Consider the following 25,378-nt stretch of genomic DNA (forward strand, 5'->3'; position numbering starts at 1 on the left):
TGTCTTTATAAATGTGTTGAATAAAAATCTGACATAAGAAAATACGTGGAATTAAAATATAAAGATGAATTTATAACTGCACATATGAATGAATTCTGTATAAAACCTGATGGGAACTTGTTTCTCTTTATAAACACACTTCACAACTAAAGAAATGTGATTATGTGAGTTTATTGGTTCCTACGTTGCACCACGTGCTGTTTACGCTGTCGTACCCGGAAGTGTGAGCGGAAGTGCTGGAGCGGTGAACACGGACGAACATGGCCGGTGGTTTTCTGACCAGAGCGGCTGGTTTGTTTCAGCTCCGCCGGTCAGCGACGCTTCTGACCGGGACAAGATTTTACCGGACAACCGAACCGGAGCCGCCGACGGTGAAACAGCAGAGCGACGGAATAAGGTGCAGCGGTGAAATGTGTCCGTCCTCTGTTTACAAACAGGAGGTCAGAGGTAGAAGCTTTAGATTTAAGAGATGAATAAAGATTTAAACACCCACAGTGGGTTACAGTGGTCCGAGCGGGACTTCATTACACATTACAAGGTCTTAGAAGAGATTCGGCACACATGTCATTCCCGTGTGATTTATAATTCTGCAAAATTCTCAATGTCAAACATTAGGATGTCACATTATTCTTCGACGACATGAATGAGAAAATATCACAAATCTATTAAAACGTTGCTTCAGAAACGTTTTAATCAACTAATGTCTCTCATGCAGTGGAGATAAAAACTTATTAAGTACAAGTATTTTCTCTCCCACAGTTTCCAGAACCTCAAAACTTTCTGTTCTTATACTTTTTATGTAGTAAAGGAGCATTGAATCACAAGTATTTTAAATATAATGTGGGATAGAAGTACAGTACACGTAGTAGTAGTAGAAGGAAGTGGAACATGACGTTTCCAGAAACAGGTTAAACAAGATTGATTATAATATTCTGTACAAAGTTGTGATTACAACTTAAAAACTAAAGGTTTAATAATATTCTGCTCCTCACTGGTTTAATGTGAATTATAGTTCATTCTTATTCTGTCGTCTCCTGTGGTTGTTGTGTTGCTGTTTTGTTTTCAGGAGAATAATCTTGAACAATCCCCAGAAGAGAAATGCTCTGTCTCTGTCCATGTTGGAATCTCTCAGAGAAAACCTCGTCACTGACGTCGACAGTGACGATCTCAGAGTTATTATCATATCAGGTGAGAATTTATTTCTAATGTGTGTGTGTGTGTGTTAGAGTGACGGAGAAAAGATGTCGGTCTAATCGTGTTTGTGTGTTTCAGCCAAAGGTCCGGTGTTTTCCTCCGGACACGACCTGAAGGAGCTGACGTCCGCTCAGGGCAGAGAGTATCACACCAAGGTGTTTCACACCTGTGCAGAGGTAAATGTTTCTGTCTATGTGATCATGTCATCACATCAGTATGATGCTGAAGGTGTCTGACACCTGTATTCTCTGTAATGACCAGCAGAGGGCGACTCCACCGGTAGTTTCCATAGAAGTCTATAGAAAATGTCTCCACTTCTCATTTTATAACGTCAGGAAACTTTGTCATTTGTGTCTCAGTCTCTAGTTTCAAGTCTTCTTCAAACAGCTGATGTTCATTTAGATGAAGATAAGATTCATTCGAGGAAACTAAGTCTGTGTCTCTTGTGCTTCAGGTAATGACTCTGATCCAAGACATACCTGTTCCAGTGGTCGCCATGGTGAATGGAGTTGCCACGGCGGCCGGTTGCCAGCTTGTTGCCAGCTGCGATATTGCCGTGGTGACCGAGAAGTCAACCTTCGCCACGCCGGGGGTAAACGTGGGTCTGTTCTGCTCGACGCCGGCGGTGGCCATCGGCAGAGCTGTGCCGCGGAAAGTAAGAGCTGAAGCTAGTGAGGGAAACTTTTAGATCTTGAATTCAGATTCACTGATTGATCTGCAACAATTTTGATCGACTTTATGAAGCTAAAGGCTAAATGCTATGTTTGATTTACACCGTCTCTTTCTCTTTTAACCAGGTCGCCATGGAGATGCTGTTCACTGGAACTCCCATCTCAGCCCATGATGCTTTGCTGCACGGTCTGGTCAGTAAGGTGGTGCCAGAGGAGCGACTGGAGGAGGAGACGTTGGCCATCGCCCGGCGGGTGTGTCAGGCGAGCCGACCCGTCGTAGCCCTCGGAAAAGCCACTTTCCAAAGGTCGGAGTTTTAACAGTGCAGACACATTCGTTTTAAATGTCCGGGAACCATTGAACAGTTGAATTTCACTTTCATCAGTTGAAATGATTTTATCACTGGACAATAGCAGCTTCCACACTCCAACTTCAATTGGACGAGGAAGATGAAGAGTTAAAACTGATGGTTTTATACTGAATCAAATGTTTTCCTTTGTTTCCTCCAAAGACAAATGGCTCAAGGCCGAGACGCAGCGTACGCCACCGCCTCCAAGGTGATGGTGGACAACCTGGCTCTGAGCGACGGACAGGAGGGGATCCGAGCCTTCATAGAGAAACGCAAACCAGTGTGGAGCCATAAACCAGAAAAGGCCCACGACTGACGGACGGACGGACGGACGGTTTGGAGAAACTTTAACCACCGCACGTCACTGCAGTGATGGACGTATTGTGCTGATTGGTGCACGTGGTTGAATAAGTAGCACCAGGCCTGAGTCAATGATTGGACTGTGAACATGAGAGAGTTTAATTTGAACCATGATGAGGTTTGAAATCGTCGACTTCATGTCCCCTGAGGATTTAGTCACTGAACCGCTGTGCCTTTAAAAAATCTGCTGAGTGGAGACGAGAGGGAAAAACACTGATGATGAAATAATAGACTCATAATTACAAAGAATGCTGCTCGCTGTATAATATTTGTAAAATGTTTAATGCAGTACAGTAACTCTCTAAATCATTTTCCCAACCAAAGTGTTTATGAGAACGTAAAACTTCTTTTCAACTCACTGGGAGAAAAACATGGAAATCATCCAGAATCAGGCCTAAAATTTATTACTTACAATTCTACATTTAGATGTTTTTGGTTTCTGGTTTCAGAGTCTGCACTTACTACGTCATAGACGGTGATTTGTTTATGTCTAAGGAATTTTATTTCATGTAAATAATAAAAATGAGGAAACAGATATTCTCTACCAGCCCACAAAAAAACCAGTACATTCATCTTCAAATCCAATTTTATTATTTGTTTGGTCCTGTCAATGTTACATATCTTTGGGCTTATATCTATAAAACTTTGAATATTTCTCACAAATGTTCAGTCATATATTTAAATACATAGATTGTAGTAGCTTACACTGGTAAATACTTCTAGCACTGAGGTCTCGTTGGCTTTCAGTGGTTTTCTTTCATCTTTGGCAGCTTGTCTCCATTGTTAAAATACTTCTTGGCTCAGCTGTCCGTTACGTTTAGACGTTCGGCTGCTGGCGCTGACACAATCAAAACATCTGAACAGTGTTTGGTCCTGACGGCTATAAAACATGGTATTTATGTGGGAGCAGTATTTGTCTCTATTAGAATCCCGGGCAGCAGAGGTTGAGGTGCTGTCATCACAGACAGGTGCTGTACAGAGTCACTTTGTAGCTGATCTCCTCCAGGATCTTGCGGACGGTTTGCTCCAGCTCGGCCAGCTCTGCAGCTTTGTCCTCCAGGACGCGCTGGTTGTCCTTGTAGGAGCTCTCCAGCTCTGAAAACACAGGATCACAGCGGACATGGAGAGAACTGGAGGAAGTAGACGCAGAATGAAAACACACCAGATTTATATCTTCTTACCTCCGAGTCTCTGCAGCTTGTTGCTGCTCTGAGTGAGCAGCTCCTTGGCCTCCTGCTGCAGCGCGTCTGCTCTCCTCCTCGCCTGAAGCACCGACTCCCCTTTATCCTCCACCAGGTCCTCCACCTCCTCCAGTTTATCTTTCACCTCCGAGTCAAACTCCTTCACACACAAACACACAGAGCATCACAAGGCTGACGGCAGCATGTGTGTGCTCCTTACGTCAGATGTTTCAAAAGGTAAGAGTGTGTTTACAGTGTGTGTGTGTGTGTGTGTGTGTGAGACCTTCTGGGCCTCGTCTGCTTCCTGTCCGGCCTGGTTTCCGACCCATTTGGCCGTCTCTGTTAGCTGGTTCACTTCCAGGTTGTTTTGTCTCAGCAGGCCGACCTCCCTCTCCAGCTGAACCAGGCGACCTGTGGTGTTACCGAGCTTCAGCTCCGTTGAGGCTGTCTCCGACTCCACCTGAGACACACACACACACATTAACCCCTGCATCCTCGCTGTGTGGTAACCCCAGAGGTCAGAGGTGAAACTCACAGAGATCAGCAGGTCCAATGTGCCCTTAGTGTTGTTCTGGGCCAGTTGGATGGCGTCCATGGCGATAGTCTGAGCGCGCTCCGTCTCGTCCAGCGCTGCCTTCACTACATCTGCTGTCTCCTTTACGTTGGACGCCTGTTCACTAACGGACAGACAGAGCAGAGTATTCATGACTCCGCCCCTGGACACAACCGTCCTCCTCCCCGTCACAGTTTGTCTTTGTGTGTTATTACAACCGTGTGTTGCGTGTTACCTGGCAGCCTTGGCCTCCTTCAGCAGATTCTCTGCGACCTGGATGTCCTCAGCGCTCTGACTCAGGATGGTCTCCACGCTGGTCAGGGTGCCGACCTTGTCCCTGATCTCCTTCGTCAGCTCGTGCAGCTTCTCCGTCGAGGTCGGCATCTCCAGAGCCATCACCTCGTTCGCCACCATCTCGATCACCGAAACATCTGCCTTTTCATCTGGATCATTATCAGAGACAAAATACAGTTCATGCCAACGTTTCCATTTTAAAAGTACTGAATGTCTCATATCCATGGTGAGTGGTGCGCTCACTGGTGAGGAGGTCTCGTATCTCTTTGATGAGGTTGCGGAGCTGCTCGTTGCTCTGCTCCACCCTCTCCTTGCTCCGGTTGGATTTGATCAGCACCTCCATCGCGTTCCCCTTGGCCTCGTTTGCACGGATGTTTGCCTCCCACACCTGAACACAAGCAGAGTCAGTGTTTGACTCGTCCTCAGTTATTCTGCTCCAGATGCAAGAAAGTGTTCACTCACCATCCTGGAGAGCTTGTCCACCTCCTGCATAGCTGCTAAGATCTCCAGGTCCAGGTCCTTGGCTGATTTGAGAGCAGTTTGGGAGGTCGTGACGACGCCTTCGCATCCTTCTCCTCCACAGTGAGGCGCTCCTCCCTCGCCGACACAACCCAACCCGCCGCAGGAGGAGCCGGAGCAGCCGTCACCCGAGGCTGCGCCGCCACACGTCTGCAGAGGAACAGTCCTGTGTCAGTTTGAGGTTTTCTAGAGTATTTGAGTTTTGTTGATGTTTCTCACCTTCTCACTAAGAGGTGTCAGATCAAACTTGTCCAGCTCCTTGGACAGTTTCTCCAGCTTCTGTGAGTTTCTTTGGTGCTTGCGGTCGAACTCCTTCTGACCTCTGCTCAGTTTGTCCTCCGTGGCTTTCCGTACCGCGGCGGACTCTTCCACCGTGTTTCCAGGGTCACTGGTGGAGGTGTTGGCGAGGAGCTCCGCCATCGTAGACTGCGTGTGTGCCGCTGTGATGGTGTCCATGGCACCTGAAAACACGGGGTCAGAAAGTCATTAATTGATGTTGCGCTTGTTTCCCAGTTAAAGGTCAAAATGAAGACACTGTGCCACAGTCTGAGTTCTCACCCTGGAGGTTGGCGTTCTTGGCATCGTACACCTGCTGTCTCAGATCCTGGACGCTCAGCTCCAGCTGGTTGGCCTCGTCCGTCAGTGCGTCCAAGTTAAAGTCGGTGGAGTTGGCGTCGCTGTGGAGAAGGTTCAAGGTCTCCTCTGTGGTGTTGAGCTTTCCGTTCAGGTAGGACATCAAACCACTGAAAACACGGGATGAAGATGAAGGGTGTGTCCTACACGAGTCTCTCTGTGCTGCTCTGTTTGTTTCTGTACGTACGTGATCTGGTGCATTAGATCCTGTGTCTGCTCCAGCTTCACGGCTGCAGGGTTGCTCTCGACTATCTCTCTCACAGCCTTGGCGTTTCTCTCCAGGCTGCCGATCAACTCTTTGTACGGCTCCGTCACCCCGCTGGTCTGGAGCTCCGTCACCTGGGCCTCCAGACGTTGGGTCTGATTGGTCAGCTCGCCGACCACGACGTCCCAGGTGGCGAAGCACTGGTGGCAGGGTTCACAGTCGGGGAACTCGCCCTGGAAGCCTCGGGCGCACTTGTCGCAGCGCGGGCCGGAAACACCCTCCACGCAGGTGCACTGACCGGTGGCTCGATGACACTGCTCGCTGGAGATCCCCTGAGGGTCGCAGTCACAAGCTGACGACACACACACAGAGAGAGAGGAAGTGCTTTACATCCATGAACACACACATTCATACATCTGTCACTCAAACTCTAACTTCTCCTTCCGAGGTTATGTGAGTCCTCTTATTGCTTCATAACTGACCTGGAAACTGTTGTTATAATAGAGCAGACACTTGAAAAAGAACAATAAACATCATGCGCTGTGTTGTCTTAAGGAATGTGATACTCGAAAAGTCTCCTCAGGGAAATAAGTCTTTTGAAAACAAAGTTAGTTCAACCTCCAGCAAATTAACTTCGCCATGAAGTCGACCGGGAGGGTCACACTGACCCCCCCCCGCCCCCCCGAGCGTTGGGTTTGTCCACTGGGCTGCCCCCCCCCCCCCCCCTCCAGAGAAGAGGAGGGAGGTTGTTGAGTGTGAGTCAGGACGGAGGAATGCAGGGTTTGAGAGGTTTCCACCATCAGTGCTGCTGCAGTTTGAGTGTGATTTATGGAGCAGGAGGTGAAGGTCGGGTTTGAACTTTACTTTTTGTCACGTAGAAATATTACACTCGTCTTCGGAAACACACGCACACAGAACATACGTGGTGATTATGGGCACAGGACCACAACACCCACATTCCAGTGACGCTGACTTTCACCTTATAAACCATCTGTTAGTTTTTAATATCTACATTTTAGTGTTTCACATCTTCGTTAACGACACGTTAACTCACAGCTGCCCACACGTTCCCCCCCCCCCTGTGCATCAGTGTATCATCTGAGCCTATAGGAGGAGAGGTCCAGCTGGTTCAGCAGCTCAAGAGACCTCCAGGGAATAATTCAGCATTCCTGGCTCCTCTGGGAGCCGGAGCATGATGAAAACGGGATGCCTGGGAGTTCTGGAGAACATCTGGCTCTTGTGGGCAGGGAAAGAGAGGTCATTCCCAGACCCCCTCCCTCTGCCTCCCCTCTCCTCACCCTTTCTCTCAGCCAGCTACTGTGGGGTGTGCATTGTCTGCAGATGGGCGCTCCGTCAGTTTGGCTGAGATACTCAGCACCTGTCTGACAAAGTCTGTTTGGTCCAAAGACATTTTAAAATCCTTATGAGGAAGCTTTGGCTTTAAAAAAAAAAAAACTGACGCTCATGGTTGAGTCTGAGAATCTCGTGCGATGATGAACGAACCCACCACAGTAGTTCAAAGGGAAACTAGAGCACATCTCGTACAGTCAGGATGCGTCTGAACAGTGTTTCAGCGTCGGAGGCTGAAATGAAACAGTGACCGTGAGATTTAAGAGACTGGAGAGTTCATATCCTTATTGGGTGAACGGTGGAGGACTCAAGGTCGTGTGCTTCAGTGTTAGGACAAGGATCCTTAAACAGGCACGCAGGGTAATTTATTATGCTCTAACAGGCCTGTTCTTGGCTGTGTGTGTCTTTAACCTGACCTCAGTCCAGATGTTTCACAAACATGTGGTCGAGAGAAGACTCTGTTTCAGCTAAAGACGACATTCATCCTCCGCCACTCCCACTTCCCCTGAAGGAACCCCCGCCTCTCCTCATCTGTATTGGCCGATTGTTACGACACCACGTCATGACAGCGTTCTTTGAATTTGATATTAATACAAAATATTGATTAAAGCATCACGACTGAAACTTATTTTAAGAATATTATAACTGTAATTTCTGTCTATCCTCCCCTCGTCCTTTCTGTTTGAAACCACTTGGTGGCACCAAAGTTGAATTTAAATGTTAATGACTTTCACCTTGTTCACGTTAAAAAAATATTAAGTACAACACAACTCTAGAATAAACAGCGACAGTGAGTTCTGCAGGTGTTTAAAACCTACCGTGACATTTAACCTCTGGATTCCCCCAGAACAGCTCCCTGCACTCCCGACATGTGCTGCCGCCAAAACCAGGTTTGCACGAGCACTGACCTGTGACCTGCAGCAAAAACACATTAACAAAAATACTATAAAACAAAAACCTGATGTGTGTGTCGGGCTGAAGTTTTAATCTCAGCGTTTCTTTCTCTCGCTGACACAATGGACTCTGGATAAATACAACTCTCTTCTCTTAAAGAAATGCACATTCAGTTATTCCACAGAGTATTGTGAGATTTCCTTCCTCTCATGGAAAGCAGCCAGTAAACACAGAAACCCACATATTTATGTGTGTGTGTGTGTGTGTGTGTGCACCATTGTGTTCTTTGTGTGCATGAGTACACACATGCAGCTGGAGTCCATATATCAAAAAATAAAATTACACAAACCCAGACCCGGGTGATTAGGGGGTTTGGTCACAGTGACTCACTGCAGCTCTCCATGTGAATTACTGGGAACATTGGCTCATTGTGAAATACAAACCTTGGCAACAGCTCTTCATTGAGAGACGAGTGTTTCAGCTGTACGTCGTGTTCATGGAGAGAACACTGGAGCAGCTGCTGCAGGATGTGATGCCGACAGAACCAAATTGTAAAAGTAATTTCTTCGTTGTGCGTCTTTGCTCAGATTTCTCTTCAGGGAAAAATGTCACTTTTTCCATCACATACCGTGGTAACCTTTATTATGTCCAGCTATCGTTGAGGACTGAGATTCAGGTTCGTGTGAACACGATTTCTCAAGAACACTTTGAGGGGATTTCTTCAGATTTGGTTCAGATATTTATTTGAACTCAGAGATGAACTGATTAGATTAAAGTTTTGTTGTTCGCAGTTTAACAGATTCACTTCTAAGTTTTAAATTTGCACTCGATGAAATATGTGGGAATAATCTGCATTAGATTAGAACGATAGATAATTTTGCTTTGCTGTTGTGACTGGTCACAGAGTCCGACCCACCTCATTGCAGGAGGAGCCGAAGGAGTGGACGGGGTCGCAGTCGCAGCGGTCGCAGCCCGTCCCGCTGGCGATGTTCCACGTGTCCGCGGCGCAGCGGTCGCAGTTCTGACCGACCACGTTGGGCTGGCAGGAACACTGACCGGTGTGCTGATCACACTGACACTCGTTCGGGGACGAGCAGGCCGGAGGTAGCGTCCCCACACTGTCACACATGCACTCTGCACAGAGAAGACGTTTTATACATATGTCACTACATCAATATCACACTCGGTGAGTTCGCGGTGTGACGTCAGCAGCTGGACTCACTCCTGCAGCTCTGCGTGGCAGCGTTGCCGTAGTAACCCAGTTTGCAGTGCTGGCATCCGTAGCCGTCGGTGTGGTACAGGCATTTGAGGCAGGCCCCCGTCCGGGCGTCGCAGGACCCCGGGTCGTGCATGTCGATGTTGTTGTTGCACCGGCAGGGCATGCAGCTCCCGCCGGGCACCAGAGGGTTCCCGAAGTATCCGGGGGCGCACTCGTCACATCTGGAACCTTCAGGAAAAGAAACGGCGAGATAAATGAACTGCTGGTAATAGAATTAAATGTCGTGTGGATTTTTCATTTTTCACCCGGGAGGTTTTCAGTGACATTAAGGCAGAAAAGACTGCTTCGTGTATTTAGAGGAAGATAATTACAGGGTAATTACAGGGACACTGAAGTGTTTGGCTTTAAAGTGTGTGTGTGTGTATGTGTGTGTGTGTGTGTGTGTGTGAGGTGAAGACATGTTGACATAAACTCGCTCACGTAAAAACGAATGTGTTGATCTACCTTTGTAGCCCGGGCTGCACACACACACCAGCTGGCTGGTGTAGGACAGGAGGTAACAGCTGTCTGCAAACTGGCGTCCGCTGCGGGGGCCATCGGGACACATGCAGGGGCGACAGTGGCCCCCTGAGCCCAGCTCTGGGTCCCCGTGGTAACCGTCCAGGCACCTGGACGTAAAGGGACAGTTAACAGAAAAGACCCCTCTGATTTAAGGCCATCTGGAGGGAACGGGTGTCGTAATGTCAGTGATTTCACAACACGCGGGTCCTGAGGAATGTCAGGAATGTTTCCTTTGAGCTTTTGACGTCGTTTCACTAGAGAATACGAGTTCCCGCTCCTGCCCTCGTCATAGAAGTAGAGTTAACCACCAGGTCGTACCTCTCGCAGTGCTGCCCGGTGGTGAATTCCCTGCAGCCCTGGCACTCTCCGGTCTGCGGGTGGCAGTGCTCGCTGTGGCCGTTGCAGTGGCAGGGTCGGCACTGGGGGAAGCCCCAGAATCCCGGCAGGCAGTGGGAACACTGGCGACCCGTGGCCCCGGGGAAGCACTCGCACTGGCCGGTGGACTCGTGGCAGAAGGCGCTGATCGAGCCCCGAGGGTCACAGTCGCAAGCTGGAAATGTGTGAATCATCGCACTGGTGTTTTGTTGCTGGTTTAATTAAATATCACATTTATTTAACAAACTGAACACACGCGTCCGACACTTACGTCTGCAGCCGGCGGGGCCGAACAGGAACGTGGCCGGGGCACAGTGGTCACAGTTCCTGCCGACGACATTGGGTCGGCACCGACACTGACCTCCGCTGGACTCGCACACAGCACTGAGTGAACCCTGAGGGTCACACTGGCATGCTGGGAAATAATATGAGGGAGAGAAAAAGAGGGGATGAGAATATTGTTGATGAAAAAGATAACGATCAAAGTCGCACGACTCTCGTACCCATGGCTCCGTTGTGCAGCAGAGCAGAGACGCTGAAGATGTAGTCGCTACAGATGTCGGTCATGGGGCTCTTGACGACGCTCTGGCTGCTCTCCAGACATCTGTAGCGCTGGAACGTATCCCACGCTCCCGAGCCATCGATGCCGAGGAACATGTTCAGCTCCCTAACCCGAGGAATCAGCACCAACTACAAGAGACGAAGGAGGTCAGATGGAAATCTCGTGGTTATGTCACATGTCACATCATTAATGGCACCTTATTAATATGAAGTGCTTGAGTGTGTGTGTGTGTAAACTGAGCGTACTGAGTCGATGAGTGTGTACGGGCTCTGGACGTCGCTGACTGACGAGTACAGCGGCAGACTGAGACGGATCGTGTAGTTCAGGCCTCTCTCGAAACACACCGGCCTGTCCAGCAACACGTGTCTGAAACACAACAGGGTCAGAGGGTGTTGTTTACGTGTTGTGAACGACGGCAGACACACACACACACACACACACACACACGTAGACTGTGACGTCGTCTCACCTGGATCCAGGTGGGAGAGAGATGGCCTGTTCGTCTCCAGCCTGGATGTAGTTACCACATTGACTGATGTAGTTCGGAGGGTTGAAGACGGGACGCTGGACTCTGATGTTCACCTGCTCCCACTGCTCTGGCAGCTGACAACACACACACACACACACACACACACACACACTCTTCAAACTGTAACTTACCATCGTGTTTTCACTCTTCAGACAGAACGATGATAGAAACTTTTGTAATATCATATTTTGAAATCGGACCTTTCCCTGCACAGATCAGAGCATCATTTTGTTCTGATGTTCTTTTATCTTGTGTGACACTGAGATGTTGCGTCAGAGTGTGTGTTACCTGTGGTTCATAGCGGATCAGGACGTCGTAGTCCATGGACTCTGGGATGTTGTTGATGTTGAACTCTAAGTAGGCTCCTTCTGGCACGTTAACAAATCCCATACCGGTCCACGTGGGACTACGGTCCAGAGGATAAGGTCTCTGGACCACCGTCACACCCTGAGGCACAGAGACAGATGTAATTTACACATCTGGCCAACAACACCCCACCACTAGACGGACGGCTCGTTAAGACACACTCACGGGTCCGTGTTGGGCGTCCTCGGCCTCGTAGGTGTAGTGATCGAGAGTGATGAAGTAGAAGCCGGACTCGACCTGATCACAGCGACGTCCGAACATGTGCTCCCTGCACACGCACTGTCCTGAGTGAGGGTCACAGCTGTGGACAGGGAAACACAAGTGTCTCCTGAAACGTTTCCTTTCATTCAGGATCAAAGATTATAGTTGTTATATTTCTACTCATTAAACGTACTTATTGTCAACAGCCCCGCCCTGGTCACAGTCACATGGTCTGCAGCCGTCCATGTCGTTGGACAGACCCCAGTGCTGAGGCTGTAGACAAAGGAACACAGAGGAAACATTTCAAACACACACACACACTGAGACAGTATCCGGAGTCGCGCTGACAGTTTGGATCCGTACCAGACACTGGTCGCAGTTGTGTCCGTCCACGAGGCGTTTGCAGAAACACTTTCCTGAGTCTGAATCACAGGGGTTTCCTCCCGGCAGAGTGCCCAGCAGGTTACACACACAAGCTGCCCAAACACACAAAGGAGACAGAGACTGCGTCAGTTCATCCTGTGGCATGTAGCGTGTAGCATGTTCACCTGGGCAACGAGCACTTTAATCACACTGATGAAATTAAATCAAGTATCTTGTGATAATGCATATTCAAGTTAAGTCATGCTTTACACATCAGGGTTTTTCAAATTAAGCGTTTAATTAGTAGCTGGAATAAATAAAACATAAATGAATCATCATATGATCGAAGATACGAAACCATGAAGAAGAGTAATAAAACCCTCACGTGTGATGTAAGTAACTGTGACTCACCCAGGCAGCCGTGAGGCCCCTGTCCCAGCCCGTAGTGTCCCTGTCTGCAGTGGTCGCAGCGCTCGCCCTCCACGTGGGCCTTGCACCGACACTGGCCTGAGATCAGCCGGGCTGCCACGTCGGTCCGCGGGTCACACAGTCCGCCCTCCAGAGACCCGGCCGGGTCGCAGTTACACGCTGAGGACACACAACACACATGACGTCAGCGTGAACAGATACAGACACATGGGTGACTTCCCATCAGCCCATCTGTTTTTAAATCATTAAAATGAACATCAGCGTTTTGCTGCCTGATTTACGGCTGATTGTTTTAAATATTTCCCTTTAACTTATCTTTCTTATGTTGTTCTGTGTTTTAAATATCATGTAAAACATAATCACCTCGTTTGAATCAGTGCTAAAGAAATAAAGTTTTCTGTGAGAAAGAAAAAGAGCAGCACAGAACAGAGTGTCATTTAAAAGAGGAGTTTTGAACAGAGGGAAGAATGAAGGAGGTAAAGAGAGGGGGAGGCCATGTTTCATTTTTAAAGCACCATTTCCACTTGAACCCGGTATTTAGCACGTCGCTACAATCATGTTGTCACAGCAGCTACTTTCTGCTCCTCACTTCAAACACGGAGACGGTTGCGGCTCCAGGTGCTGCTCGTCGGAGGAACCACGGAGGCACTAACTTTTAACTGGGCGTAATGAGAAGACAGGAGGAGGTCAGAGGTCAGGACGAGGGGACGTACGTTCACAGACGCTGGGGTCCCTCAGGTCTCTCTCGGGGTGCTGGTAGAAGAAGGGCGCGCACTGCTCACACTGTCGGCCGACCGTGTTGTGTCGGCAGTCGTCGCACACGCCTCCGCTCGTGTTGCCGGTCGTCATGTACACGGCCAGGTCGAAGTGGCACGAGGTGGAGTGACGGTTGCACTCACACCCTGAGACGGAGGGAGTGAGAGACTCACATCAGTCCTCCAATCAGCCACCGATCAAACTGAACAACACGTTCGTCAAACTTTTAACAGGCGAGAGTCTGAGTGATGTCGGTTGTCTTACTCTTGCAGGCGTGTGTGTTTCGTCCCTCCGCAGGTCTCCACGGTAAGTCGTTGTAAAAGTCTGTGCAGCGTTCACAGTTCAATCCCTCGGTGTTGTGGTTACACACACAGCGACCGTGGACCTACACACACACACACACACACCAAAGTATTTAAAGTATTTATTCGTCGTTAGAAAACATCCTAAAAACATCAGGTCTGATAAAAATATCACCTGGTTTTCAAAACAGACTCAAAAGCTCCAATTAAAGGTTCTGGAGCTTTCAGTCATTTCACACGATCTTCAACAGCAGGTGGTGTTACTCAGGTCTTGTGAAATTGTACATATTCAAATTTAGGACTCAAAACATATTAAAATGTAAATATCACCAATGAAATGATGGACATGTCGTCTGCTGAGGGATCCCGTGTGATGCAACTGAAAGCTGCAGACTGGTTTTCAGACGTTAACAATAAAACAATAAATAACAACATTAAAAACTCCATTACGTTCTTGTGTCAGCGGCCTGTGGGTGTGTGTTTGTCGTACCATTCCCTCAGCTCCCGTCGGCGCTCCGTCCATCGGGGCGCATTCGGAGGCGTGACCGTAGCAGAAGCAGTTTCCGCGGACGACCATGTCGTAGAGGGCGTAGTAGTACTTCTCCGTCACCTCGTCACGGGAGTCGAGCAGGTTGTCGCCCAACGTGTGGAGCTTGATGAACTTCACCCGGAGGTTAGTGATCTTCAGCATGTCTGCACACACACACACACACACACACACACACACACACACAGATGCATTCAGGGGTGTCTGTGTGAGTTTTTCTCAAGAGGAAAATAATTAAATTAAATGAATCTTCATTTCTTCTTCATTTTTTCCTGCAGCTGTTCCTCACACACCCACAGCATTCACCACATACTTAACATGAGGCCTGTGTGTGTGTGTGTGTGTGTGTGTGTGTGTCTGGATGTAGGCGTGTGCACAAAGGCTGACTCGCTTCCACATGTGAAATTCTTTCCAGAGTTTCTCCCGCCTGACCTCTCACCTCCGCAGCTCTGCTCCAGGTAGCTGTTACCTGGACGACAGACGAAGTGTCGTCTCAGCGCTCTTCGTGTTTACTTTAACCACACAACAAGGAGGTCAGGGGTCAATGTGTTCGATTGCTACTGTTATAAATATTGTGTATGTCTATATATTGATTATTTAAATTAATTTTTCTTTTTTACACTCCTGGTAAAATGTTGGGATATGATATCTGTTGCAAACTTGTGCTCTAAAACCATAAAAATCGTTTTCTGCATAAACGTACTCTGTATCCTGACACTGTAGGGGTCCTCGATCTCGAAGGCCGGGTCCAGCACCCGTATTATCACCTGAAATTAAAAAGTGACTCATAAGTCTGTATCTGAATCTCGGTTTCAACCTCGTATCGTAAATTAAAAGGGTAAACACACCTCTCCCTCTGTGGATGGTTCGATTTCGGAGTAGTGGGAGTCACATATGATGTCGTCCACTTTGACCATGGGCCCGGGAGACACGCCGGGGAAGGACAGTTCGCAGTCGTAGGCGAAATAGCGATAAACCTGCCACGTCTTCCCAAAGTCCATCGAGCGCTCGATCACCATGGCAGCCGGACGAAACGTCTGCAGACAGATGGAGGGAGAAATTATTAAACTTCTTCACCTCGATTCAAACTATTTTCACTCAAGCTTCTTTTAAAATAATCAACTATTTCTTGTCATCACTACCAAAACATTATAATCTAGATTAAGTTCCGTTTATTTTGGATTTATTTTGGAACGTTCATGTGTCAGAGAAACTAAAACATTAACAACTAAAGTTTAAATTTAAAAAAAAGTTAAAGCAACTTTTTTTTTTTTAAAGTTACTTTATTTAAAAGATAAATGAATTCAGTTTTTTCAAATCAAAGTTACTAAGTAGTCAATTAGAATCTTGATTCTCGTGTAACAATAAGAACTTGTGGTTCGGACACGAGACAGTAACTTCAGTATAAACTACAGAAGTCACTGTGGGCGTGGATCTTTCCTGTCGTCCCACTGAAAACAGGGTGGGACAGGATGTATGTTGCACGTGTGTGTTTTGACGACTACGTCAATGAAAGGCCTGAATCCAGCTGTCTAACATCATGTCCGACCACGTGACCGAGATCTGAGCTTAATGCTGCGCAGCCCGGACTCCTCCACTCCCTCCTCCTCTGGTTCCCACCACTCTCCAGAGACCAGAACCATTTCCCACATTCCTCCACCACAGCTGCTCCGTGCTGCTTATCTCCGTGCCGTGGGTACGAGAGCGTCTCTATGATGTGTGTGTGTGTGTGTGTGTGTGTGTGTGTGCATGTGGGGGGGTGTGAGAGAGAGATCCAGCACCTTGAAGGTCATGATAAGGTGCGTGAAGTGAAACTCGGCCTCCAGGTCCAGCTGGATGGTCACATTCTCCACGCCTGCAGGTGAAAGGAAACAGGAAATCAATCATCGCTCTCTTTCTCTCTCTCTTTCTTTCCATTCACAAGAGTTCCGTAGTCGAGGTGAACCGACCCCAGATGGGATTCATCCCCACACACGTTAACATGTGCTCCACATTCACAGGCTCTCTGTGTTTGTTCAGTGAAGTCCGCTGGTTTTCTGTCAGACTCAGACTTCAGGCCTACATCGTGTTTTTTTGCGCTGTGAATCGTTGCATGTGTAGTTTTACATACTTGCAGATGTGAGGAGCTAAATCTGATGAAACCAATAAAACTAATGTGTAGATTGGTTGCAAATCAAAAGCAATCTGCTGGCAAATGTCCCCGTGGTGGAACTAATGAAGGATACTTGTCATACTTGTCATACTTCTTTGCGATTATTTGATTAATTTTGTGGCATGGGAAAGTACCAGAAGCTTAAAATGAGATTCTGAAGCGATTTAGTCACAGAAACGAGGCACGAGGCTCTTATTTTGAAACATGAGACAGGAAGGACTTGTCGCGTGAGAAAAGATGATGATCCATATTTAACTATCCAGATTACACCTGATAATACTGAGTGTCACAAAATGATCAAAAGGGCAAATGGCACAAACACTCATCGAACGTGTGGCAGCACTCATCAGAAAACACTGCGTAGCTCGACGAAGCTCGAAGTGAACAGCTGCTGGTGAAAGTGGCTCAGAAGCCAACGTGGAACATTTGGACTTATAGGAAATCCCAAGCAAAGCTAGTGTGCGTCTGCAGCCTCCTGCTGTTTGGACAACATCTGCAGAGCTGGCCGCCGCACCCGCCATGACTCACACCTCCGACAGATTCCCACCGCTCTGCAGGATCAGGTTGGCATGTGCAGACTGAGCGCACAGGGCAGAAAGTCTGGGAACCTGACGCTGCCATGAACATTTATCATGTTAATAAAGTCGTGAGTATTGGTTTTCATTTAATGGAGCATCAACTATAATGATTTACTTTAACGCAAACACACGCTGTATGTTTACAAGAGTCATGACTGAAGAGTGTGGATCAGTTTCCTGAGGAGAAACTCGGGTAAAGTTCCTGGAAAAGTTGGAAACAGGCCGATGATGTTTGACCGAGCAAAGATCCAGAAAACTGATGTCAGAGGTTTTCTGTTCCTGCACAAACACTCTGGAAGCGTGTTCTCGAAAACTTTAAATTGACTTAAACTAAACATGTTCTAGAGACGCTTCCAGTGACTTCCACATGGAAAGAATTTAGTTTTTACAGTCACTGATCCCTGGAGAGTTTTCACTCTTCACCTGGATTCGTGGTGAATTTACTACTTTGATGCTCGTTCATGTGAATCCTCTAATTACAGAACTTATTCTCAAGTTTCCAGCTTCTCATTCGGAGCGCTCTCATCGTCCTCTGTCTCATTACACACTTCCTGTTTCCCACTTTAAAGCCCTGTGTGCGTTCAGGTGATGACACACATCTGTTTATTGTCTGCACACCTGTATAACCCCCCCCCCCCCCCCCCCCCTGTCATCTCCCGTCTTGTCATTACTGAGCTCGGCTCCCATGAGAACAGAGTCAGTGGCGGCTCACACGCTTCTCTGTCGTCTCTCACCGTTCTCCGACTGCCACCAGGTCTTGAGGCGGTTGTGAGCGAAGGTGGTGACCACGTTCTCGATCCCGTGGCTGACGGAGTTGGTGTCCTCGTCGAAGCTCTCGCTGGAGTCGCACACGAAACATTTCTTCTCCTCCTGGTGGACAGAGAGGGTTGAGGAGGGTTAAAGGCTCAGTGCACCCAAATGACAAATCAAACATTTACTCAACTAGTTCCTTTATTCATCAGTTTATCACAAAATAAAATACTGGAAATGTCCATTTTAATGTCCACAAGTGTAACTAAACACTAATAATACACAATATCACGTATATAATAACATAATATTGCAAATTCTCACAGTGTGGGACTAATACAGGATTATCTTATCTGATGTTGTCTTATCTTAAGTTAATCTTAATGTTGCAGCAGATAATAATTGAAAACGTCTCATTACTGACAAATCAGTCTGTGGGCTCGAGATCCTGATTCATTCAGACCTGATCTAGAGTTTTCTTGCTCCTTAACCACTGTCGGAGTTTACAGACTCCATCAGGGAACGTTCCTGAGTTACCAAACTCCAACAAGTTGTTCCAAAGTCTTGTGTAAACCCTGAAACCAGAGAGGGCGGACGGTGGAGCGTCCACTTACTTTTGGCCGTGCAGTAGTCGTTAATGCAAGTGAAAAAAAACTCTGCGTAACTGAACTCAAATGAATAATTATCATGTTGCAGATGTGTCTGTTTAATAATGTTTTCACTGCCTCGTCTGCTCACCATATGGTTTGGCATGTACACAAGCTCTCACACACACACACACACACACACACACACACTTAAACCTCCCATTATCTCAGCGGGAGAATAAACAAGACGAGTTTCTCAGTTTCACGAGCCCCGGCCAAACATGTCTGTGTTGAAATGTGAGCAGCCTGTGTTCGAGCCCCTCGAGTGGGACTTCCTCTCCTCTGTATCTGCTGCTCATACTTGTTGACTGTGCTCATCCTCAGAGAGGCCCCACAGTGCGTCCGTCACTTCATAAGGACGCCATTCACTCGCAGAACTCACCAAAGGGTGTTTGATAAAAGGAGAATACCCCACCACCACCACCACCACCTCGCCCCCTGCACAACAGGGCTGGGATTGTGAGCCGCACAGTGCTTTTATTGTGGAGGGGAATGCGTGCACTCCCACCAGAGCAGACAGCGAGCAGATACTGTACATGTGCAGACTCCCACAGACACAATGTCTCTGAGTTCTTCTGCTGCTTTGTCACTGATAGACTTGAACTCAAGCTGGTGAAGAGTTAAAATCATTTTCATCGTGGTGCCTGATGACTTTTCATGAGACATATATCATCACATCCTGCGTCCAGTCGCTCCTCTCTTACAGGAATTCATGAACGATAAGTCACCGCCATAAAAAACGCCATGTTGAAGGTCGACAGGGCTTCTGCATTTTACATCGCGTCAAAAATATCCTTCACCGAGAACTGACCCACTTTGTGTTATCTGCAAATCACCCAATTTGTGTCTCGTGGTTCATGTGTTATAAAAATAAAGTTGCTAAATGATGCTGTTGGTCAAAACATGTTTTTTGTTGCTCTCGGCCTCAGAGGGAAGTTAGTGAGTTTTTAAATGTCTTCATCATCACAGCCTCGATTTGTTGAACTGCATTTTAAATACAAACGTAAGGACTGTTTCCATTTCACCAAGACAGGGTGCAGACACATTTTTCACATCGTTCTGGTCCCACTGGGGGAAATTGTGGCACCGAGACAACGAGGGAATCAAACCACAGGCACAAATGAGAAGTAAACAAAAAGCCGACTGTGTTAAATCTATCAAACGACAGCTCACATGTCTGTTGTTGGTCAGTTGAGTGAATTTAAAACATAATGGTTCTTGATCTTCAGGGAATAATAAATAACGCGGAGCTGCTTCAGGTGCAGTGTAAACGTCAGAGTCGTGTGTGTTGAGGTTTCTGTCGTGTTGGTACGTGGGAGTGTCCTGTGATTATTCCTATAAATCAAATAAAGAAGCTGTTGATCTATAATTGAGGGAAAACAACCGTCGGACCTCCTGATGATGAATTTCTGTTTTCAGCCCAAAACGAGGCCTCGAGGTTTTAAATCCAAACATCTGCCTCATAACTTCCATAGTTCAGCCTGATACCAGTGAGGCCCTCACTTACTCTCCTCAAATCCTGAGGTTTATTTTCTGTTCCAGGTTCCCACCAGTATCCTCCCTCCTTCTCCCTCTCCCTCCCTCCCTCTCTCTCTCTCTCTCTTACCTCCAGATGTCCGACGATGCAGAAGCGTTCCGGATGCTTCAGGCCGCAGGTGGAGGAGACGGAGAGTTTGTGCGCCCGGCCGATCAGCAGGTCGCCGGTGGCCGGGTAACAGCTGCCCTCCGTGCACACATCTGCAAACTCTGGTACCTGAGTCCCGACGGGACACAACAGGACTGCAGGGACGGAGAGAGAGAGAGAGAGAGTGAGAGAGGGGGAGAGAGGAGGGTGAGAGATGATACAAGACAAACATAGTCTCTCTAACTAGATGTTTTTTTGAATGTATAAGTAAAAGGATAGATACAAGGAGGATGGATAGAAGGATTTAAGGACAGATTGACAGTTTGAAGGATGGACATAAGGACACATAGATAGATAGATAGATATGAGGACAGACAGACAGATAGATAGATAGATAGACAGATGGATAGATAGAAAGATATAAGGATTGACAGACAGACAGATAGATAGATAGATAGATAGATAGATAGACAGATAGATAGATAGATAGACAGACAGACAGACAGACAGACTGATAGATAGATAGATAGATAGATAGATAGATAGATAGATAGATAGATAGACAGATAGATAGATAGATAGATAGATAGACAGATAGATAGAAGGATTGACAGACAGACAGATATTTAACAGTTTGTTTTGAAACTCTTGAACTTGTCTCCAGTCTTCTGTTGTTTTGGAAGATGAAACCAGAAGCTGTGGTCAGAACCATTTAAATTAAAATCACATGGTCTCTCTGTGTAAATAAAATCCGTGAGACTGTGAACAGCTCACAACTTTCTTTCTTTTTTCTTTTTTTAAAATAAAACACATTTTTCCTCAAACCTCCAGCAGCAGCTCCACCTTCTCTCACCTTGCGGATCAGTCTAGTTGCTGGGAAAGCGTTTGCATCTGGATCTCATTACATGTGTTGATGCTGGAGACGAACAGAAGATGAGGTCCTCACATGCAAACACACAGAAACTCAGTGAGAAGTCAAACTCACCCAGAGCCGAGAGGATGAGGAGGGTGAGCGACATCTCCAGCAGCTGAAGATGTGTGTGTCCTCCTGCAGCAGCTCGCAGTGTGTGTGTGGATCAGAGTGTGTGTGGAGTGTAAAGTCAGAGCACTTCGACTTCTCCTCTACTAAAGTTCCTCATCCCACAAACCCACCAGTCAGCTCCACCCAGCTGTCAGCAGGGGTGAGGTCAGGAAAACAAGCACCCCCTCTGCTGGACACACAGAGACACTGTTTATGACTGTTTATTACATCTGGGTGAGATCTTTCATAGCTACTCCTGTTATTATTATTATGATTATTATAATAAATGACATTATATTATAAATATATATATTAGTAATATTATTAAATATATGTTTTATAGATATGCTTTAAAGTTTAGTATTCTTTAAATCCATTTTATTTAACCCACCTGCTTTATTTATATTGTTTATTCACTTGTCTTTTTAAACTATATTGTTTTATCTGTAGATTATGGATATTATTATTATTGTTGTTATCTATCTATATAGATATAAAACTCAATACTGTAAAATCCTGCAATGATGGAACTTTGCTGATTAAAACGAAGAAGAAGAGGAGGAGGAGGAGGAAGAAGAAGAAGAGGAGGAGGAGGAGGAGGAAGAAGAAGAAGAGGAGGAGGAGGAGGAAGAAGAAGAAGAAGAAGAAGAAGAAGAAGAAGAAGAAGAAGAAGAAGAAGAAGAAGAGGAGGAGGAAGAAGATGATGAAGAAGATATTTTGAGATTTTACTTTTTAAATAAATCCTCATAAAAACTGTAAAACTAATAATAACTATATTAATATTAATAATCTGTCTAATTTAATTGTATGATATTTTACTTTTTTAAGATTTTTAAAGTTTCAAAGGCGGAACTTTTATCACTGTGTGTGCGCAGCGTCGGACTGTCCCCGCAGACGGACCGGAAGCAGCGTGAGGTTACAGAAGTCTTTCACCTGGTGAGGTTTTTTTGAATCGTTCACTTTTGTTAAATTAGATTTAAACTCTTCTCCATCTTCGTCTCTTCGGTTCGTCCTCCGTCAGCTGCTGCTTCATCCAAACCTCTTTCTAACCGGCGGTTCTCCTCCACATCCGGTGGCGGGAGAGAAAAAGCTCCTGAAGCCTCGTTGTTGCTTCAAGAACAAAAACCAGATGTTGGAGATTCAGTTTGTTTAACATCTGTTTGTTGAGCTGCTGCTGCTTCTCTAATGGAGGACACTTTATTTAAAGGAAACGAGAACATGGAGATGATGAGAGGATCTTTATATTTGAGTGTTCAAACTAACAGAAGAGTCTGTGATGATTGAATTATGAGATGAATCGTTTCTTTACTCAAGTGTCTGAAGATGTAAATCACCTCTCTGAGGTTTATGACAAAGACGAGGATGAAAACTTGATGGAAATGAAAAGAAACACGCGTCAGAGTGATTTTTAATCTGTAAACTTCTCTTCTCTTCTCTTCAGATCCTTCAAAGTGCAAAAAGTTCCTCAGCTGCTGTTTGTGGAGCTCGGAGAAGATGTTGAGACGTGCGACCACTCAGGTGAAGAGACGATGGACACGTCCTGCTTCACGTCCACAAAAGTTTCATTCACAAATAAATAACGATGCATAAATTCAACATTTCAACTTTTTCTGTGCTTTTACAAAACGTTGCAAAAAAAACTAACTGAGCAGGTGGTTAAAACAATTATCAAGCTTTTTTTAAAATATAGAATAATTAATAAAAGAAAAGAAAACAGTAACGATGACTCCATTGGTGTTTTTTTATTTACACCTTCTTGTAATTTCCACTTGTGTTTTATTCTTTATTACATAATTCAATTTGTGGTTTTTGCGTTTGTGAAACTATCTGTGTTAATGTTTTTGACTTTGAGGTTTTATATATTACATCATAAACTTAAGTAAAGTATTTGAACAAAAATTTAAGCATCTGATGAGACATATATATATATTTTTTAGCTTTGTTCTGTTTCACCTTCACAGACTCAGTAAAATCTATTTTTTACTCTTTCCTCCAGATCTTCCAACAGGCGGTGAGATACAGGAGCACAGACACCAGCCTCATCCTGGAGAGATGTGAGAACATTTTCTCTTCTCTAAAGAATTGATGGTGTTTGTGATATTTAATTTATTTAAAGGAGAAAGTATCGAACGGGTCAAACCAGGTTAAACACGATTGTGCCTCTTTCTCCCAGCGATTAACCGCGTCCAGCTGTTGGGTCGGGTCGGTCAGGACCCTGTGATGAGACAGGTGGAGGGTCGTAACCCCGTCACCATCTTCTCGTTGGCAACAAACGAGATGTGGCGTTCTGGAGACGGTGAAGTCAGCTCAACGGGTGCGTTTCATCCTTTCTTGGACACTGTGCTCTGTTAAAATGGCAGAATATTGCAGGGGTTGTGTTTAACCACCAGAGGTCATTGTTTCACCCTGAATCGTAAATCAGCTGCTCTTCGTAACATTAAATCAACGTTTCATTCATTTCTCTAAAACATTCAAATGAAACATTACAACCTTCAGATTGTTGATTATTAGTAGAACTGTTGCTTTATACTGAGTTAGTTTTAGTGATTTGATTAACGAGGTTAATTAAATTGGCACAAACACACAAGGGGATATTTGTCTCATGATATTTGTAGTTTTCACACTCTAATGAAATATTCTTCATCCTAATTAAAAAGTATAACTATCACATGGTCTGTGTGACGGACAACAGCTGGAGATTAAAGACAGCAGAAGTTTCAAATCTTCATGTTCAAATCGTGTTTAAAAACCTGCGAACTGTGAATTTTCACTGAGACGGACACTTGTAGTGAGACTGACTTTATTTGCTGCTGTTTCCTGTTTCCAGGTGACATCAGTCAGAAGACGACGTGGCACCGAGTGTCTGTGTTCAAACCCGGTCTGAGAGACGTGGCCTACCAGTACGTGAAGAAAGGGTCAGTTCCTCCTCTCTGTTAACGTGCTCACATCCACACAGCTTATGAATGATATCAAACCTGTATTTAATTATGCAGGAAGTGATGTCACCAGTCAGATCTCAACAGGAAACTTGTGGTCATGAAGTTTTCAGAGTCACTTCACAGTTGTGTTAGAAACCTTCCTCTACCTACGTAAGAATCCCATTTTAAAATCCAGACTGTTGAAAACGTTGATTCTGAGAAAACAAGGAGTCCGGACACAAAAGTGTGTCTTTGAAAAAATGTCCGTTTTCACTTTGTCAGATTCACGGCAGAAGAAGAATCTTCGTGATCCCGATTCTTTTCTCTTTCAGGTCCAGGATCCTCATCGAGGGGAAACTGGACTACGGAGAGTACGTGGACAAGAACCAAGTCAGACGTCAGGCCACCACCATCATCGCAGGTCGGATTATTAAACACTCGTCCTCACACACAAATCATTTCTCTCTGCGTGTTCTCGTTAAAAACACACTTGTCTCCGTCCTGTGTTTCCAGACAACATCATCTTCCTGAGCGACAACGTGCGAGAAAGAATCTGAAGATTCCTCGACTACCAAACAACTTCATTTTGTATTTTCTTCTTTACACGAATATGAGACCGAGGACCTGAATGTTACAGAGTAAAGAAACCCATTGAGGGGACGGAATAAGCTGTAACACGCAGGTCCTGTTTGACTGTTGCGCCCCCTGCTGGTGGAAGAAGAAGACTTCGATGCATTCAGTGAAGTGGGAAAAGTTCCCTCTTGCTGTATCTGTATATATTCACTCACTCTTTACGGTTTTTATTGTGCTGCTTGTACATTAACGTTAAAAACAAAATGTTCTGAGGCATAAAAATAAGTTCATTAAATGTACAATACTTAACTTCAGCCACTAGGTGTCTCTCAATCAACACGGTAATGAAACCCCTGGTGTGATGAAGTTGTGAGGAAGTGTGGGATCATGGGAGTTGAGTCGATGGAGATGCGACTTTGACCAAATCATGTTCACAGATGAGGTCGTGACTCTGCTAAGAGAACGTCTCACTTGTGTTAAAGATCATAGACAAAGTTATTACGGTTTTTCTTTTAGATCAGAGTTTTAGAAATAAAATAAAAAACACGAAAGAAAACTGCCTCAAGGGGCAACTTGTAATTTTCCCATTTCAGCATTAATTATTTTCTCTGAAGGCTCCAGACTCTTCTTACACATCAACCTGTTAGTAAAAATAAACCTCCTGCAGATCTTCCACCAGTGCTGGGTTTGTTTTTTGAGTTTGC

At 45.9% G+C, this 25,378-nt stretch overlaps 3 protein-coding genes across 3 annotated transcripts; 2 read left to right on the top strand and 1 right to left on the bottom strand.

Annotated features, from left to right (window-relative positions):
- Window positions 1–213: 213 nt before the first annotated feature.
- On the top strand, window positions 214–3,235 carry echdc3 (enoyl CoA hydratase domain containing 3). Its single transcript, XM_020111697.2, has 6 exons — window positions 214–397; window positions 1,067–1,188; window positions 1,273–1,370; window positions 1,649–1,849; window positions 1,992–2,170; window positions 2,375–3,235. Exons 1-6 carry the CDS (start codon window positions 261–263, stop codon window positions 2,526–2,528), a joined length of 891 nt encoding a protein of 296 aa, XP_019967256.2. The 5' UTR covers window positions 214–260; the 3' UTR covers window positions 2,529–3,235.
- Window positions 3,141–21,305, bottom strand: LOC109646003 (laminin subunit beta-1-like). The gene is made up of 33 exons (XM_069519642.1): window positions 21,148–21,305; window positions 20,145–20,317; window positions 17,876–18,011; window positions 16,193–16,266; window positions 15,260–15,448; window positions 15,115–15,178; window positions 14,355–14,557; window positions 13,827–13,947; window positions 13,520–13,708; window positions 12,789–12,965; window positions 12,378–12,490; window positions 12,208–12,287; window positions 11,979–12,114; window positions 11,736–11,894; window positions 11,388–11,521; window positions 11,164–11,284; window positions 10,860–11,046; window positions 10,628–10,771; window positions 10,300–10,531; window positions 9,925–10,088; window positions 9,424–9,648; window positions 9,118–9,335; window positions 8,126–8,222; window positions 5,940–6,309; window positions 5,678–5,862; window positions 5,339–5,580; window positions 5,063–5,269; window positions 4,844–4,988; window positions 4,542–4,749; window positions 4,289–4,430; window positions 4,037–4,213; window positions 3,754–3,913; window positions 3,141–3,667 (listed from the first exon to the last, which is right to left on the bottom strand). Exons 1-33 carry the CDS (start codon window positions 21,179–21,181, stop codon window positions 3,531–3,533), a joined length of 5,343 nt encoding a protein of 1,780 aa, XP_069375743.1. The 5' UTR covers window positions 21,182–21,305; the 3' UTR covers window positions 3,141–3,530.
- Window positions 21,306–22,021: 716 nt separating this feature from the next.
- On the top strand, window positions 22,022–25,352 carry ssbp1 (single-stranded DNA binding protein 1). Its single transcript, XM_020109586.2, has 7 exons — window positions 22,022–22,119; window positions 22,625–22,701; window positions 23,180–23,237; window positions 23,357–23,497; window positions 24,011–24,098; window positions 24,434–24,522; window positions 24,615–25,352. Exons 2-7 carry the CDS (start codon window positions 22,678–22,680, stop codon window positions 24,656–24,658), a joined length of 444 nt encoding a protein of 147 aa, XP_019965145.1. The 5' UTR covers window positions 22,022–22,119; window positions 22,625–22,677; the 3' UTR covers window positions 24,659–25,352.
- The last annotated feature ends 26 nt before the right edge of the window (window positions 25,353–25,378 follow it).

This window comes from Paralichthys olivaceus, chromosome 23 (assembly GCF_024713975.1).
Source record: "Paralichthys olivaceus isolate ysfri-2021 chromosome 23, ASM2471397v2, whole genome shotgun sequence".
In the NCBI taxonomy this organism is placed as follows: Eukaryota; Metazoa; Chordata; class Actinopteri; order Pleuronectiformes; family Paralichthyidae; genus Paralichthys; species Paralichthys olivaceus.

What these genes read in the sequence shown, in the direction of transcription:
- echdc3 (XM_020111697.2), top strand. Translation starts at nt 261, where the DNA reads ATGGCCGGTGGTTTTCTGACCAGAGCGGCTGGTTTGTTTCAGCTCCGC. An exon ending in CAGCAGAGCGACGGAATAAG is followed by an intron (nt 398 to 1,066) that starts GTGCAGCGGTGA and finishes TTTTGTTTTCAG; the next exon opens with GAGAATAATCTTGAACAATC. An exon ending in CAGAGTTATTATCATATCAG is followed by an intron (nt 1,189 to 1,272) that starts GTGAGAATTTAT and finishes TGTGTGTTTCAG; the next exon opens with CCAAAGGTCCGGTGTTTTCC.
- LOC109646003 (XM_069519642.1), bottom strand. Translation starts at nt 21,181, where the DNA reads ATGTCGCTCACCCTCCTCATCCTCTCGGCTCTGG. An exon ending in GTGCAGCCCGGGCTACAAAG is followed by an intron (nt 9,649 to 9,924) that starts GTAGATCAACAC and finishes CTTTTCCTGAAG; the next exon opens with GTTCCAGATGTGACGAGTGC. An exon ending in AAGCAGACGAGGCCCAGAAG is followed by an intron (nt 3,914 to 4,036) that starts GTCTCACACACA and finishes TTGTGTGTGAAG; the next exon opens with GAGTTTGACTCGGAGGTGAA.
- ssbp1 (XM_020109586.2), top strand. Translation starts at nt 22,678, where the DNA reads ATGTTGAGACGTGCGACCACTCAG. An exon ending in TGAGACGTGCGACCACTCAG is followed by an intron (nt 22,702 to 23,179) that starts GTGAAGAGACGA and finishes TCTTTCCTCCAG; the next exon opens with ATCTTCCAACAGGCGGTGAG. An exon ending in CAGCCTCATCCTGGAGAGAT is followed by an intron (nt 23,238 to 23,356) that starts GTGAGAACATTT and finishes TCTTTCTCCCAG; the next exon opens with CGATTAACCGCGTCCAGCTG.